The following is a 12,553-nucleotide window of genomic DNA, read 5'->3' as shown; positions in this document are numbered from 1 at the left end:
CTCCAGTTAATAGCAGCAGTCAAACTGCCAGTTTAACCGCTGGTAGTTCTGGTGGTCAACTAACCACCTAAAATACCTCCGGTATTCAATTAATTTCCTATAGTGATAGAAAAAAGAAAAAGAAAATGAGTACCTTCATTGGTATTATTTTAGACGATGGATCCTATAATAGTTGTATTATTTATGAGAAAGAAAAAAGATATGGATAAAGATATGACATACATAACATTGATGATTATATATGATATTAATTTAAATGAAATTATTTTATATTTGAAAATGAGCAAGCATATTGTTTCAAAGGTCTAGTGTTACTATAATTTTAGAAGCATTAATTACTCAATGAGTTATGTTATGACTTATTCTTCCTACTAAAAAATATTTTTTAGGTATAATTCAATTAACTAAAATAAACAGAATAAAAGAAAATATATATCATAAGCGAGACACTCCAATAGAAAGGTATTTATATATTTTTTGAGTTTTTAGTGGCTCTTTCTACTTATTAGAAATAGTTAGTTAGTAATTGAAAATTTAAATAACCGTCCAACCATCTAGTCCTGCCTCATTAATTCGAGTCTCTGGACCGGATCGTGACAAGAGCTTCTGCTCGACTAGTTGCGGCAAGTCAAACTAAGGGTCCCATGAGAAGGTGCCTCCGTAGGGTTGAATTTGGTGAGAATGGTCTCCCTGGGCGAGAGCGAGTGACTAAGATATAGTCTAGGCACATGATGGTGCCAAGCGGCTAGCTCTAAGAGGAATCCTCAATTAGCCCTGTGCAGGGCAAGCTCCTTGGAAGGCCCGACAAGTGATGCCAATCAATCATTTCAAGAAAGTTCCCTTGCAATCCCCGAGCAAGTTCCCCAAGTGGGCCCCTTTTTAAGGACAAGTTCCTCTATCATGATATGTCAACTATCTGTTAAATAACTATAAAGGCATATGTGATTATACAGATTATAGATAAAAAAAATCGTTTATGAAGTAATTGAATTAGCAGTTTCTCAATCTCTACAAGTGTTTATCTGGTGCCTACTACACTAATAGCATAAAGAATCACTATAAAATACAATGAATCTAGTAAGGTTAGGAGAACCGTCATCTCGCCATTTTTACACCAATAACTACAATTTCCTTCTAAGAATCATGACAGTGTCATTGCAACTATTTGGATTGGCTATGTGAGCCCTAACTCTCCAATCATCCATATTGAGTACGACATTAGGTGTTCAACTAATTTTGTGCAAAGTTTTTTGCACAAATCTTTTTAGCAGAAGCTCGCCACGTTTATAGCATCTTGGACATAAATAGCATCAAAAACCATGCTAAGCCTTTAAGGAAAGAAAAAAAAAAGTCCTAGTAACAATCACAACTAAAAGATTATGCAGGCTTACAGGAAATGTATTCCAGCTTGGAACTTGAGCCAATCCTTGAGGAAGAATTACTTGCGCATAGCTTGAAGGAACTTGCCAATGAGGGCTCGCATTGAAAGAAGTCAGTTCCCCAGGACATAATGTTTGGCTTGGCGTTGTCCGTGAAAGCCACCAGGGCATTGAATTAGATGGCTCAGGATGGTTAAATGTACAGGTTTTGTTGAACTTGCACCATCCATTTGTTAAATAAAATTTGCAATCAATCACATTCTTAAAAAGATAGAAGAAGATAAATCAGATATCATAGAATAAAGAAATGAATTAAATGAATAGAAACTTAAAAGTTTAAGAACATAAATATTATCAGCAGGAATCCCATACCAAACGAAGAGGATAGCCTAGGGAATTTAATTTTCTGATTCCGGGATTATAACTAGGGCGATGAAATTTCCATGCAGGTCCAAAATTGCATTTTCCAGTCTCCAGATAGTGCTGATGAAGTAGAAAACAAGAGAGAAGCTTATTTCACGTTAAATCACAGTACAAGTTCAAGATAACTTAATGCTCACTGAGAAAAAAAATATTAGATAACCAGTGCAAATAAGCCAGAGAAATTGTGAAGAACGGAAATGTAAAAAGTATCTTTTGTGATGAAGTCCAACCAAAAGGAATATATTATGGTGGTCCATGCAGTGACTGCAGCACTAACATGGTAATCTACGAATTAGAGAAAGAAATCATCCTTGCCACCCTACACTTAGGAAGAAACATAACTATGAAAATTCACACATGCAATAAGATCGGGATTACATTAATACTAATAAATATTCTCAATCTCTAAAGCAATGGTGCTTCAAAATTACCTTGAGTTTGTGTTGGACACATATCTGCCTCCAAAATAGGTTGTCACGTTTTAAAGACAATTCATGTCAAAATTATAGTCAAGACATAAGCAAGATAGAAGTGACACAGTAGCCACCATTTAAGCAATTTTCTTGTATAGTAGTTTTTTGGTCCAATTCAGTAATATATTTGTCTGATTGGGTATTATATAAAACCTCATGACAATTCCCATAATTTTTTTTGGGATCAGGATCTTTCTTGCTCCAGCTTATTGGTGCAAGCTCTAATTCACTATGGCTCCGAAAATTCGTGACCTAGCCTCTCTACATCCCCTTCCTTTTTTCGGATAGTTGATGAGAGTTTTAATGAGTAGGTTCCAAGGCAAATTTTTAGAAGGCGGATTAGGTTTTAGATAAGACATTAACCATAAATTTCAACCTTGTTTTGCGAGAACTTTATGAAATGAGTTCAGGTTTCCTATAAGCGCAATCCCTTATAGTTAATTACCAAACCCCCCCCCCAGAGCGAGAGAGAACTTTCGATTAAGGCAAGTCATCAAATAGATACATAGTATTTGGTGTACAGTACCAGCAAAATTTGATATTTCAAAATTGAAATTTATATCACTGCGCACTTAAAACCGATGGTGGGGGAATGATGATAAAACCGATCATATCCATCGTCCCGAGTCATCATGATCCCTAGTCTACTTAGTCAAATGAGATAGCCGACCCAATCTGACCAAAGGATCCTTGTCGGTAGCCATGAGTTGCTTTGTCCAACGGTACCTTGTAGACTTGGGGTGGATATTTGCTTGAGGGGACAGATTTGAGCCCACCTTAGCTAACATAGGGCTTTGTGCCCTATTGATCATATTATATTGATTCATTTCTCAATGATTTAGTATCGTTGGAGAACATACGGGCTTTAACCATGATCGTAATTTAATGATGTCATTTAGCAAAGAAACCACACGATCAGAGGGTCCCGATCATAACCGTTGATATGTAATGCCATTTGGCAATGAGACCACTAGTTAGAGGACACGTGCCATGACCTTAGTGGCAAGAGATGATTTGAGAATGAATCCTAGTAATATTCTCGATTAGACATTTTCTTTTTGTGACCTGAAGTGATTTTCTAACTTGTCCAACTCGACAAACTGCTACGGATAGTGGATATTTTATATTAAGTGTTTAGTTGTTTTATTTGAATGTTAAATATTTATATACTTCATGAATATGAAACTTTGAAGTTTTTAAGAGAATTTGAAAAGTAACCCCTCCGATTATGATTTACACTCAACATGACCATCATCGGGTGACATTAAAGTCAATTTAGATTCTTATATTTTATAGGAATTTTGGAGGGATTTTGAATATTTGGGATCCCATCCAATTGAGATTTTCTATCAACACGATCATCATCGGGGTGATTATGGATAATCTTGCTTATTGATCAGACCTTGTCGGCTTTGTCTACTTGTAGACAGAGGATCAAGTTTGTCAACATCTTTATGCCTTTATTAATGAATTTTTCTTGTTATATACCTTGATGGTCTCATATAAACGTATGAAACAAAAACTTTGATCGGCGTTACGACCGTATATTTGTTCAACGATTCAAACTGTATCAACTTTGTCTCTTTGCCGACAGAGGACCAGACTTGAACTTAAGTTCATTTTTTGACCCGCGCAACATCCTCAAACATCACATGTGTGTATATGTCACGCTCGTTGGAGCACATACAGGTATATACTTTTGCATACATTTTGCATAATATATTTGTATGGTAGCCATTTGTATGCAATGCAATGGATGTCTATGACATATTTACATGCTCACATACACACTGATGTATTCATCTGTATGTTGACATACTCGCACCTGTAGCTATATATTTGCAGGAATACATGTATGCTGACATGTGCATTTACGCATCATTTGATGTGCTTGCATGATGAATCGCTATGCTTCATCAGGGTTAATGCATTAACATAACATATGATATATATACATGACATACATGTATAATGCATTCATGTATTGCCTATTTGTGCACAACACACATTTGCATGATAATTCAGTGATCTCATGTAGTGTATGATGTATTTGCAAGTTAATGTAACACGCTGCCGCTATACGGTATATTTTATATGTTGGATAATATGCTTGCATGATATGTTTTGTATTTTACAACATATATATGCATGATTGAATGCATCAGCGCGCATTTCAATTCATGGGAGTGTTTTTGCAATATTCAAATATGATTAGTTTCAAAATTTTATTTAAAAGCCTACACATGCTTTATGTCCACTTGTACAAATGTTGCGGATCTGGTCACAAGATTTAGCAGTGCGCTAAGTTTCATTGTAGCGCATCGACATTATAGTTTTGCTCATTTTATATTCTGCATGTTGCCATCTTCTTAAGTATTCAACCTGCAAGAATATATTTCAACTTGCTAATAAGTTGTGCAATGCGTAGGGAGCCTTCTACCCGTCACTTGCAAACAAGCTGGTTTATTCGATTTGATAGCTTGGCACCGCAAATCTATTACCTCAGTTTACCAGTGGCCCGCATTTTATACTGCAAATTCTCTATTTCTGCTTATAGGTGAATCGTAGTGTTGTGCCTCAGGTTGCTTGTTGCTTCTTGCAAGTAAGCCGTCGTATAATGCAAGCTTAGTGCATCGTTAGCAGACATTCAAAAATTCACCAGTTGTTGCATGCACGTTGATGTAGACAAAGGGGGGTCAACTCATGTCCAAAATAAATCAATTTTGACTTCCCCCGAGTTTACAAGCTCAATCAATTTGACCTGAAATTTTAGCTCATTTATGAGATGGTCTTTAGTTCATTTATTGAACTAAGTGTTAGCTCATTATTAGCTAAGTTTTAATTCATAGTTATATTTTATTTAATGTACTTTTTATTATAGTTTTTAATATCTTCATTTAAGTTGTCTCTTGGGTTTCCAAAAGGGCTTTTGGAATCCCAAGAAGTTGTTTGGTTTTCCCATGTGTGGCTCCTTGGCTTCCACCATGAGCTTTAGTTTTTTTTGTGTGCCTTTGCCCCTTGGAATTCCGGCCGGCTGCTGGTTTTCCGAGCCTGGGATGTTTCTCGTGGCTGTGGCGCCTTGGTTCCGTGCGGCCTCCTTGTCTCCCGCGGCTGCTCCTTCGGTTCCTGGGCTTGGGTGGTTTTTCGTGATTAGCATGGGAGGATTTCCATGCTTGTGATGTTTAGGTTCTTGTGAAAATTAATGTTGTGTGTCCTTTTGTATTCCCCTTTCATACCTATATATATGAGGGGCTTGTAATATTTTAAAGTAGTGAATGTTATGTGATTTTTGGAAATGTAAACATACGGGTTTCATGAAAAAGCTTGCGAGCTTTGTCCGTCTTCTTTCTCATCCCCTCCGGAAATCTTACGAGCTCTTTCCAACCTTACGTCTCGACTTCTAATCTATTTCGTCTCTTCGCAAGTGTCACTCCATCTGTATCTTTCGTCTTTGAGTAAAGCAACTTTAGGGTGTCTTTGATTTTGAGTCAAAAGTTGTAATCCGTCGTCGTTTGTAATGTTTTTTTTTTCTTCTTTTTAGTTTAATTTGAAATGTAAGAGTTTGTTCTTCCTCATCTTAGTCGCATCATTCATGAATTAGTGGGTCGTCGTTCAGTTTTATCACCCATGCGGGCGAGGGGTATAGGCTCCCCTATATTTCTTTCCCCCACCACACGTGGACTGCATTCAACGCATATCTTGATTGTAGTCGGGTCGTAGCGTTGGCTACGGGTTGCTCATTTCTTTTTGCAACCGAGCTGTCATGCTATGTTGCCTATGCAAGCTTTGTTAGCAATGAACATTTAGAAATCATCAGCTTAGCTTGTAGCCAGATTGATGTGTACATGACTAATTTTCTACAGTGGCTCATAGATGTTTGCATTTATCACAACTCTTATATATTTGCTCATATATAGCATGTTATGTACATTACGGGTCTTGTAGTAGCTCATAGGTGCTCGTATTTATGATGAATCGACTTCCTTTTCTTGTAGGATACTAGTGTATTTACTGAAAGCTTGATTGTTGTTGTCTATATGAATGCTCTGGCATTTATTGCATGATGTCTATGTACATCTGTAGGGAATACCACCATTTGTAGGAAAGCTTAGGGTGTTTATTTGTATGTTAATGTGGACAGTTGGATAAGCTGCATTCTATGCTGAGTTTTTCATGCATGTTGGCTGGCGAGTTGTCATGTTCACTGCACATTGACTTTGTGTTCATAGAAAACTATTGAACATATGTTCAGAGACCCTTGTGGCCCATAAGGTGATTGTTGTTTGTTGTTGTATGGTAACATGGATACTTTCATCAAAGGTTATTGCCCTTGCCCTTTGACAAGCTATAACGTTTGAATTAAACCTCCTTCCACCATTTGTATGTGAGGTATTATGTACATGATGGGTTCTTGACTCTTACCCGTAGGTGAACCGTCAGTGGATGTTTGCATTGATCGTATGTTGCACTGTGCTTTTGCTAGATGCTTGATTGACTTTGACCGTGATGGTTATTCATCTATCGTTGTCTATAGGAGAGTTGTATTGAATGCAAGTTTTCTAATTCTCTGTAAACAAGTTGGTATGCGCATTAACAGGTCTCATTTATGCTTATATGCAAGTTACATCATTAATCACAAGCCTCCTTGCTTTTAATAAGTGGATAGCCTTTTGTATGTATTGTAAGCACATAGATGGACTGATATATTCATCACAACTATCCCACCTCCTTCAATAAGTGGATTGTCACACTCCTTCAATAAATGGATTGTCACACTTATTACAGATAATCTATTATTGTTCTTTATTCATAAGCAGGTTGTAAGTGAACTGCCGATTACATTATAAGTTCATTACAAACGATACTTAGCTTCTTCGATTTTGCAAATGGTATTTAGTTAACTTAAATCCAGTTCCCTATAGTTTTATTTAAGTTTGAACCCTTGCTTTTGTGCAAATTATGTCCCATGTTATACGTTCAAGTCAAGTCCCATGTTTGCTAAAAAATTTGGCAATCTCCTAACGTCTCCCCCATTTAAGGGAATTTTGGGCATGCCCACCACGTCAAGAAAGACGTACCTAGTCGGTATCGAGTGACGCCACGACCGTTATCTTCTATATCATCGCGTCAATAAAGACGTGCATGGGTCTTTAGGTGTACCTGGATAAAAATGTGCAGTTTTTCCTTATAGGCATAGAAGCACATACACGGTTACTTAGGTTTTACCTTGTCACGCTAAGAAAAACGTGTATAAGGCCCACCCGCATCATCGCAAGCATCGCAATGAGTTTCCTCTCATCACGCTATAAAAAGCGCGCATAGGTGGTTGCTCACTTGCTCACCGCGTTGTAAGCTTAGAAAACAGGATTTTGGGAGATTCTTGAGTTTAGAAATCATTATATCTTAGTGACATGCGAGGGCGAAGATGATCGTACACAAAACAAAAACTCTCTTTTCTCTTCTTTTTTATTTAATTTTTTCTTCTCTGTTTTTCTTTTTTCATTCTTTCTTTTTTCATCTTTCTCTTTTTTTTTAATTAATAATAATTAATTAATTATTAATAATAATAATAATATGGAGAGAGGGAGGATGAAAAACTGTGTTGTTGTTGGTGGTGTTTTGGAGTTGGAAGTGCAATGGAAGGGTTGTTTAGGTTAGATTTAAATGTGAAGGGGATGTTTGGAGTGGGGAGTTTGATGTTTGGGTGAGGCCTTGTGTGCTACGATAGGAGATGGAGAGGAATGTTGGAATGATTGGAATAGGGTGTGGGCTTTGAAAATTTGGCCCTGGCCTCCGCGCGCTAATTGCTTTTTCTTTTTTTTTCAGGGAGGAGTTTTAATGGAATTAGTTTCGGGGTAAATTTTGGGAAGGCAAATGGGTTTGTAGATAAGACACTACCCAGAGATTTCACCCTCATTTTGCAGGACTTTATGATCTTAGTTCTGGTTTCCTATAGGCGCAAGCTCCTATAGTTAATTACCCCTCCCGATAATGAGAGAGAACTTCCGATTAAGGCTAGTCGTTGATGAATACATTGTATCTGTAGATACGTGGTATCCGGCATATACTAACAGCATGGGTTTAAGGAATTTGGGAATTGGGTTTAGATTTGGAAATTTGAAAAGTTTGATATTTAAAAATGAAAATTTCACCACCTTGCACTTAAAGCGGATAGTGGGGGAATGGATGATGGACCCGATCAAGATCCCATAGTTCCGTCATCCCGGACCATCATGGTCCCTTGTCTACTTAGTCAGACGAGGTAGTCGACCCAACCTGACAGAAGGATCCTTGTCAGTAGTCATGGGTTGCTTCGTCCAAGGGTACCTTGTAGACCTGAGCTGAATGTTTGTCTAAGTGGATAAATTTGAATCCACCTTAGCTAACAGAGGGCTTTGTGCCCTATCGATCATATCCTATTGATTCATATCTCAAGGATTTGATGCCAATAATGAATGTATTGACTCTAGACATAACCGGTATTTCGTGATGCCATTTGGCGGCAAAATCACTCGATTCAAAGGGTCCCGGGTCATAACCGTTTATCCTACGGTGACATTTGGTGGCAAAACCGCCGGTTAGAGGACACGTACCACGTCCTTAATGGCATGAGATTGTTTGAGAATTTATCCTAATAATATTTTCGACTAAGCATTTAGCTCTATATGAGCTGAAGTAAATTTTAATTTGTCTATCTCGACAAACTGTTGCGGATGGTGGATGAATTTTGCTTTAAGTTGTTGATGATTGGATTTCAATGTTAAATATTTTTTTAGATTTTTGGATTTTTGAGATTGTAATATTTGGGTGGCACTTGGAAAGAATTTAAATACTTGGAATTAACCCCTCCGGTTGAGATTTGCATTCAACACAACCATCATTAGGGTGTTTGGGATCATTTCCATTTGATTAAACCGTGTCGACCCTATCAATTTGTTAATATGGGATCGGGTTTTTCAGGCTTCGTGCCTTTGTTTGTGAATTTTCTTTGTTAAAGGCCTTGAAGGCCTAATATGATATATAAAATAAATATTCCGGTCAACTTCGTGATCACATATTTTTCTGATGGTTCGAACCATGTTCACTCCTATTTACTTGCTTAGGAGGATCAGGTTTCATAAGCTTTATGCCCTTATTAGTGAATTCTCTTAATTATAGGCCTTGAAGGCCTAATATGAATGTATTAAAACAAATACACCAGTTGTCACAACCGTGTATTTATTTAAAGGTTCGAACCTTGTTGACTCTTATTGATCCGCATAGGAGGGTCGGGTTCGAACTTGAATTCACTTGTTAACCTGCACAACATCCCTAGACGTCATGTGTATATTTATAACACGCTCGACGAGGCCCATGCGGGTGTTTGGGGGCATTTTGTAATTATTTATTGAACATTGTCGACTCCTATTTACCAGCTTAGGAGGATCTGATTCAAATTTATTGACCCGCACAGCATCCCTAGATATCACATGTGTATCAATAACACGTTCGTCAGGGCCCATGCGGATTTTATGATTGTTTTTACCCCTTTTAGTGTACCTAGGTGTATACAAACTACGATGCGCGTACGAGGGTATTTTGAAATATTTGTAAATGCCTTCTGTCTATTTGTAAGGATGTTGCGGATCCGGTGGCATTTTATAGCAGCTTTTGAATTGAGTTGTTTGTTGCTTTGTATAGGTAGACTGTCGTGCATTTTTTGTTACTTTCTCCAGGTGGATTATAGTGCACTAACAAATCTCCTGCCTTGCATTTGTATGTGTTGACATTTGTTGTTGTTCTCTTACATTTATTCATAGATAGTATGTAATATTCATAGCGGGGCTCCAGCAAAAGTTCATGGGAGCTTGTATCTGTAGTATTCTTCATGCGCTTTGCTGTGGTCTTTGGCTCATGCAGTACATCCGCCACTGCTACAGGTAGGCAGGTAGATGTAGATGTATTCTTTCACAGACTAAAATTGACTTCAGAATATTGCATTTACTGAAGTCTTTCTGTATCTACCCATAAGTGCATGTGACACGTACATCTATCTTCGTAGAGAGCTTGTATGTATTACAGATCTTTTACAGCATCTTGTATGAGCTCGTATCTACTACAGTTTTCTTCTGCATTCGCCCTGTAGATGATGCATTGGGTGCTCAACAGCTTTTCTATAACGACTTGTAGATACTTTGTACTTGTCGTATCTCATTTGCTTCTGCTTGCAAATAACATGTAGTATGTATAATGAGTATTCTACAACCCCTTAGATATTTGTACTTCACTACGTATCATCTATCCTTACATATAGAGGGCCGATGTGTTTGACGGATGTTGGACAATTGTTGCTCATGGAGGTGTAGCCTTTGCCACGATAATTGGTATGTACCCCGAATGTGCTAAGGACATGTTGTCTTTACCACCATTCTTCATGTACTTATTTGCATACATGTTGAGCTTATGACGGGTCCTCTACAACGGCTTATAAGAATTTCCACATGTGTTTGTATTTATTGCATATCGGCCACCCTTGATTATGAAGAAATCAATGTATTTACCTGGCATTGAACGGTGGTTGATTACAGGGATGATATAGCATCCATCACCCATTGATGCTTACTGCTACTATGCCTACGAAGGCTCTTTTGTAATCGCCAGCAAGTGCTAAGAGTCTGTTGCATGCAAATTGCATGTGCTACAACTTTCTTACCATCATTGCTTGAATGTGGCATGTATATTTTCATTCATAGATCTATTTTATATATTACCCTTGTCAAATCTAGAAGGATGACATTGAGAAGCTGATCCGGAAGATGTTAGAGGTAGGAATGATTAGGCTGAGCGTGAGTCCTTTTTCTAGCCCAGTCTTACTGGTCAAGAAAAAGGATGGGAGCTAAAAATTTTGTGTAGATTATTGGGACCTGAATAAGAAGACTATGCTATACAAGTTTCCTTTCCTCTTCTAGTGATACATGAGTTGCTGGACGAGCTTTGTGTAGCAGTGTTGTTCACGAAGATGGACCAGAAGTTTAGGTACCATCAGATCAGGATGAGAAAGGAAGATATCCCAAAGATGATATTCAGGACATATGAGGAACACTATGAGTTCTTGGTGATGTTGTTTGGTCTCATCAACGCCCCTACTACCTTTCAATCTCATGAACAGGGTATTCTAACCATACCTTAGAAAATTTATTCTGGTTTTTATTTATGACATCTTGGTATACAATAGGTCGAATAAGGAGCATTTACAGCACTTGAGGGTTGTCTTAGAGGTGTTACAGGATCATCAGCTAAGGGCCAACCTAAAAAAGTGTAGTTTTGCACAAGCAAATGTGGAGTACTTGGGGCACGTGGTATCTCAGGAGATGGTGGTCGCTGATCATGACAAGATTAAAGCAATGTTGAAATGTCCTCTATCTAGGAATCTGAGGGAATTGTGTGGTTTCCTAGGAGTGACTAAGTACTTAGGGATATTTGTGAGGGGATACATCACCATAACTTGGCAATTAACAGAACAGTTGAAGAAGGATAGCTTCTTATGAGAGAGGCATCTACTCAAGCCTTTGAGAGATTGAAGAATGCCATGAACACAGTACCAATCTTAGCCTTACCAGATTTCAGCCAAACTTTCGTGGTGGAGATTGATGCTTTCGGATATGGATTAAGGGCAGTGCTCATGAAAGATCAGAGGCTCATAGCTTACTTCAACCAGGTGTTGACGTCTGAGTTAGGCTGAAGTTAGACTATGAGAGGAAGCTAATGACCATCATGTTATCCATTCAAAAGTGGCGGCCTTATTTGTTGGTCGATATTTTATTGTCAGGACAAATCAGAGGAGCTTGAAGTACCTGTTATAGTATATGATGATAACCGAGGAGCATCAAAGGTGGTTGTCAAAGTTGTTGGGGTATGATTTTGACATCCATTATAAACCGCGGTTAGAGAACAAGGTAGCTAATGCCCTATCTAGATGTGCGAGGGAGCTCCAGGAGTTAGCATTTTGATACCAATGATGTTGGATTGGGAGCTATTAAAGAGGAGAGTATGCAAGACAACAAGCTGAGGAGGATTAGGGTGGATCTATTAAGGGTTGAGAGTAGCCACCCTAGCTATTCCCTAGAAGGGCTGAGACTGTTGTACTAGGGGAGGCTTGTGTTGCCATAGAACTTAATCCATATTCCACAACTGCTGCAAGAGTTTCATAGGAGCGCGGTTATGAGCCATTCTGGTGTGTAGTAGATATATAGGAGATTGGTAGCAAAATTGTATTGTAAGGGGATGTACAAGGATGTG

General features: G+C 38.1%; 1 protein-coding gene across 1 annotated transcript in view; it reads right to left on the bottom strand.

Annotated features, from left to right (window-relative positions):
- The window catches only part of LOC110110574 (zinc finger CCCH domain-containing protein ZFN-like), a 57,799-nt gene that overhangs the window by 40,569 nt on the left and 4,677 nt on the right, over positions 1-12,553 (bottom strand). The window contains exons 3-4 of the mRNA XM_028694239.1: positions 1,752-1,862; positions 1,392-1,640 (exon numbers count right to left, since the gene is read on the bottom strand). Of these exons, the coding sequence (XP_028550072.1) occupies positions 1,392-1,640; positions 1,752-1,862 (360 nt within the window). The remainder of the gene's footprint in view (positions 1-1,391; positions 1,641-1,751; positions 1,863-12,553) is intronic.

This window comes from Dendrobium catenatum, unplaced genomic scaffold, assembly GCF_001605985.2.
Source record: "Dendrobium catenatum unplaced genomic scaffold, ASM160598v2 fragScaff_scaffold_421, whole genome shotgun sequence".
Classification (NCBI taxonomy): Eukaryota; Viridiplantae; Streptophyta; class Magnoliopsida; order Asparagales; family Orchidaceae; genus Dendrobium; species Dendrobium catenatum.
The sequence above is the reverse complement of the archived record's forward strand: the minus strand, read 5'-3'. Positions and strand labels throughout refer to the sequence as shown.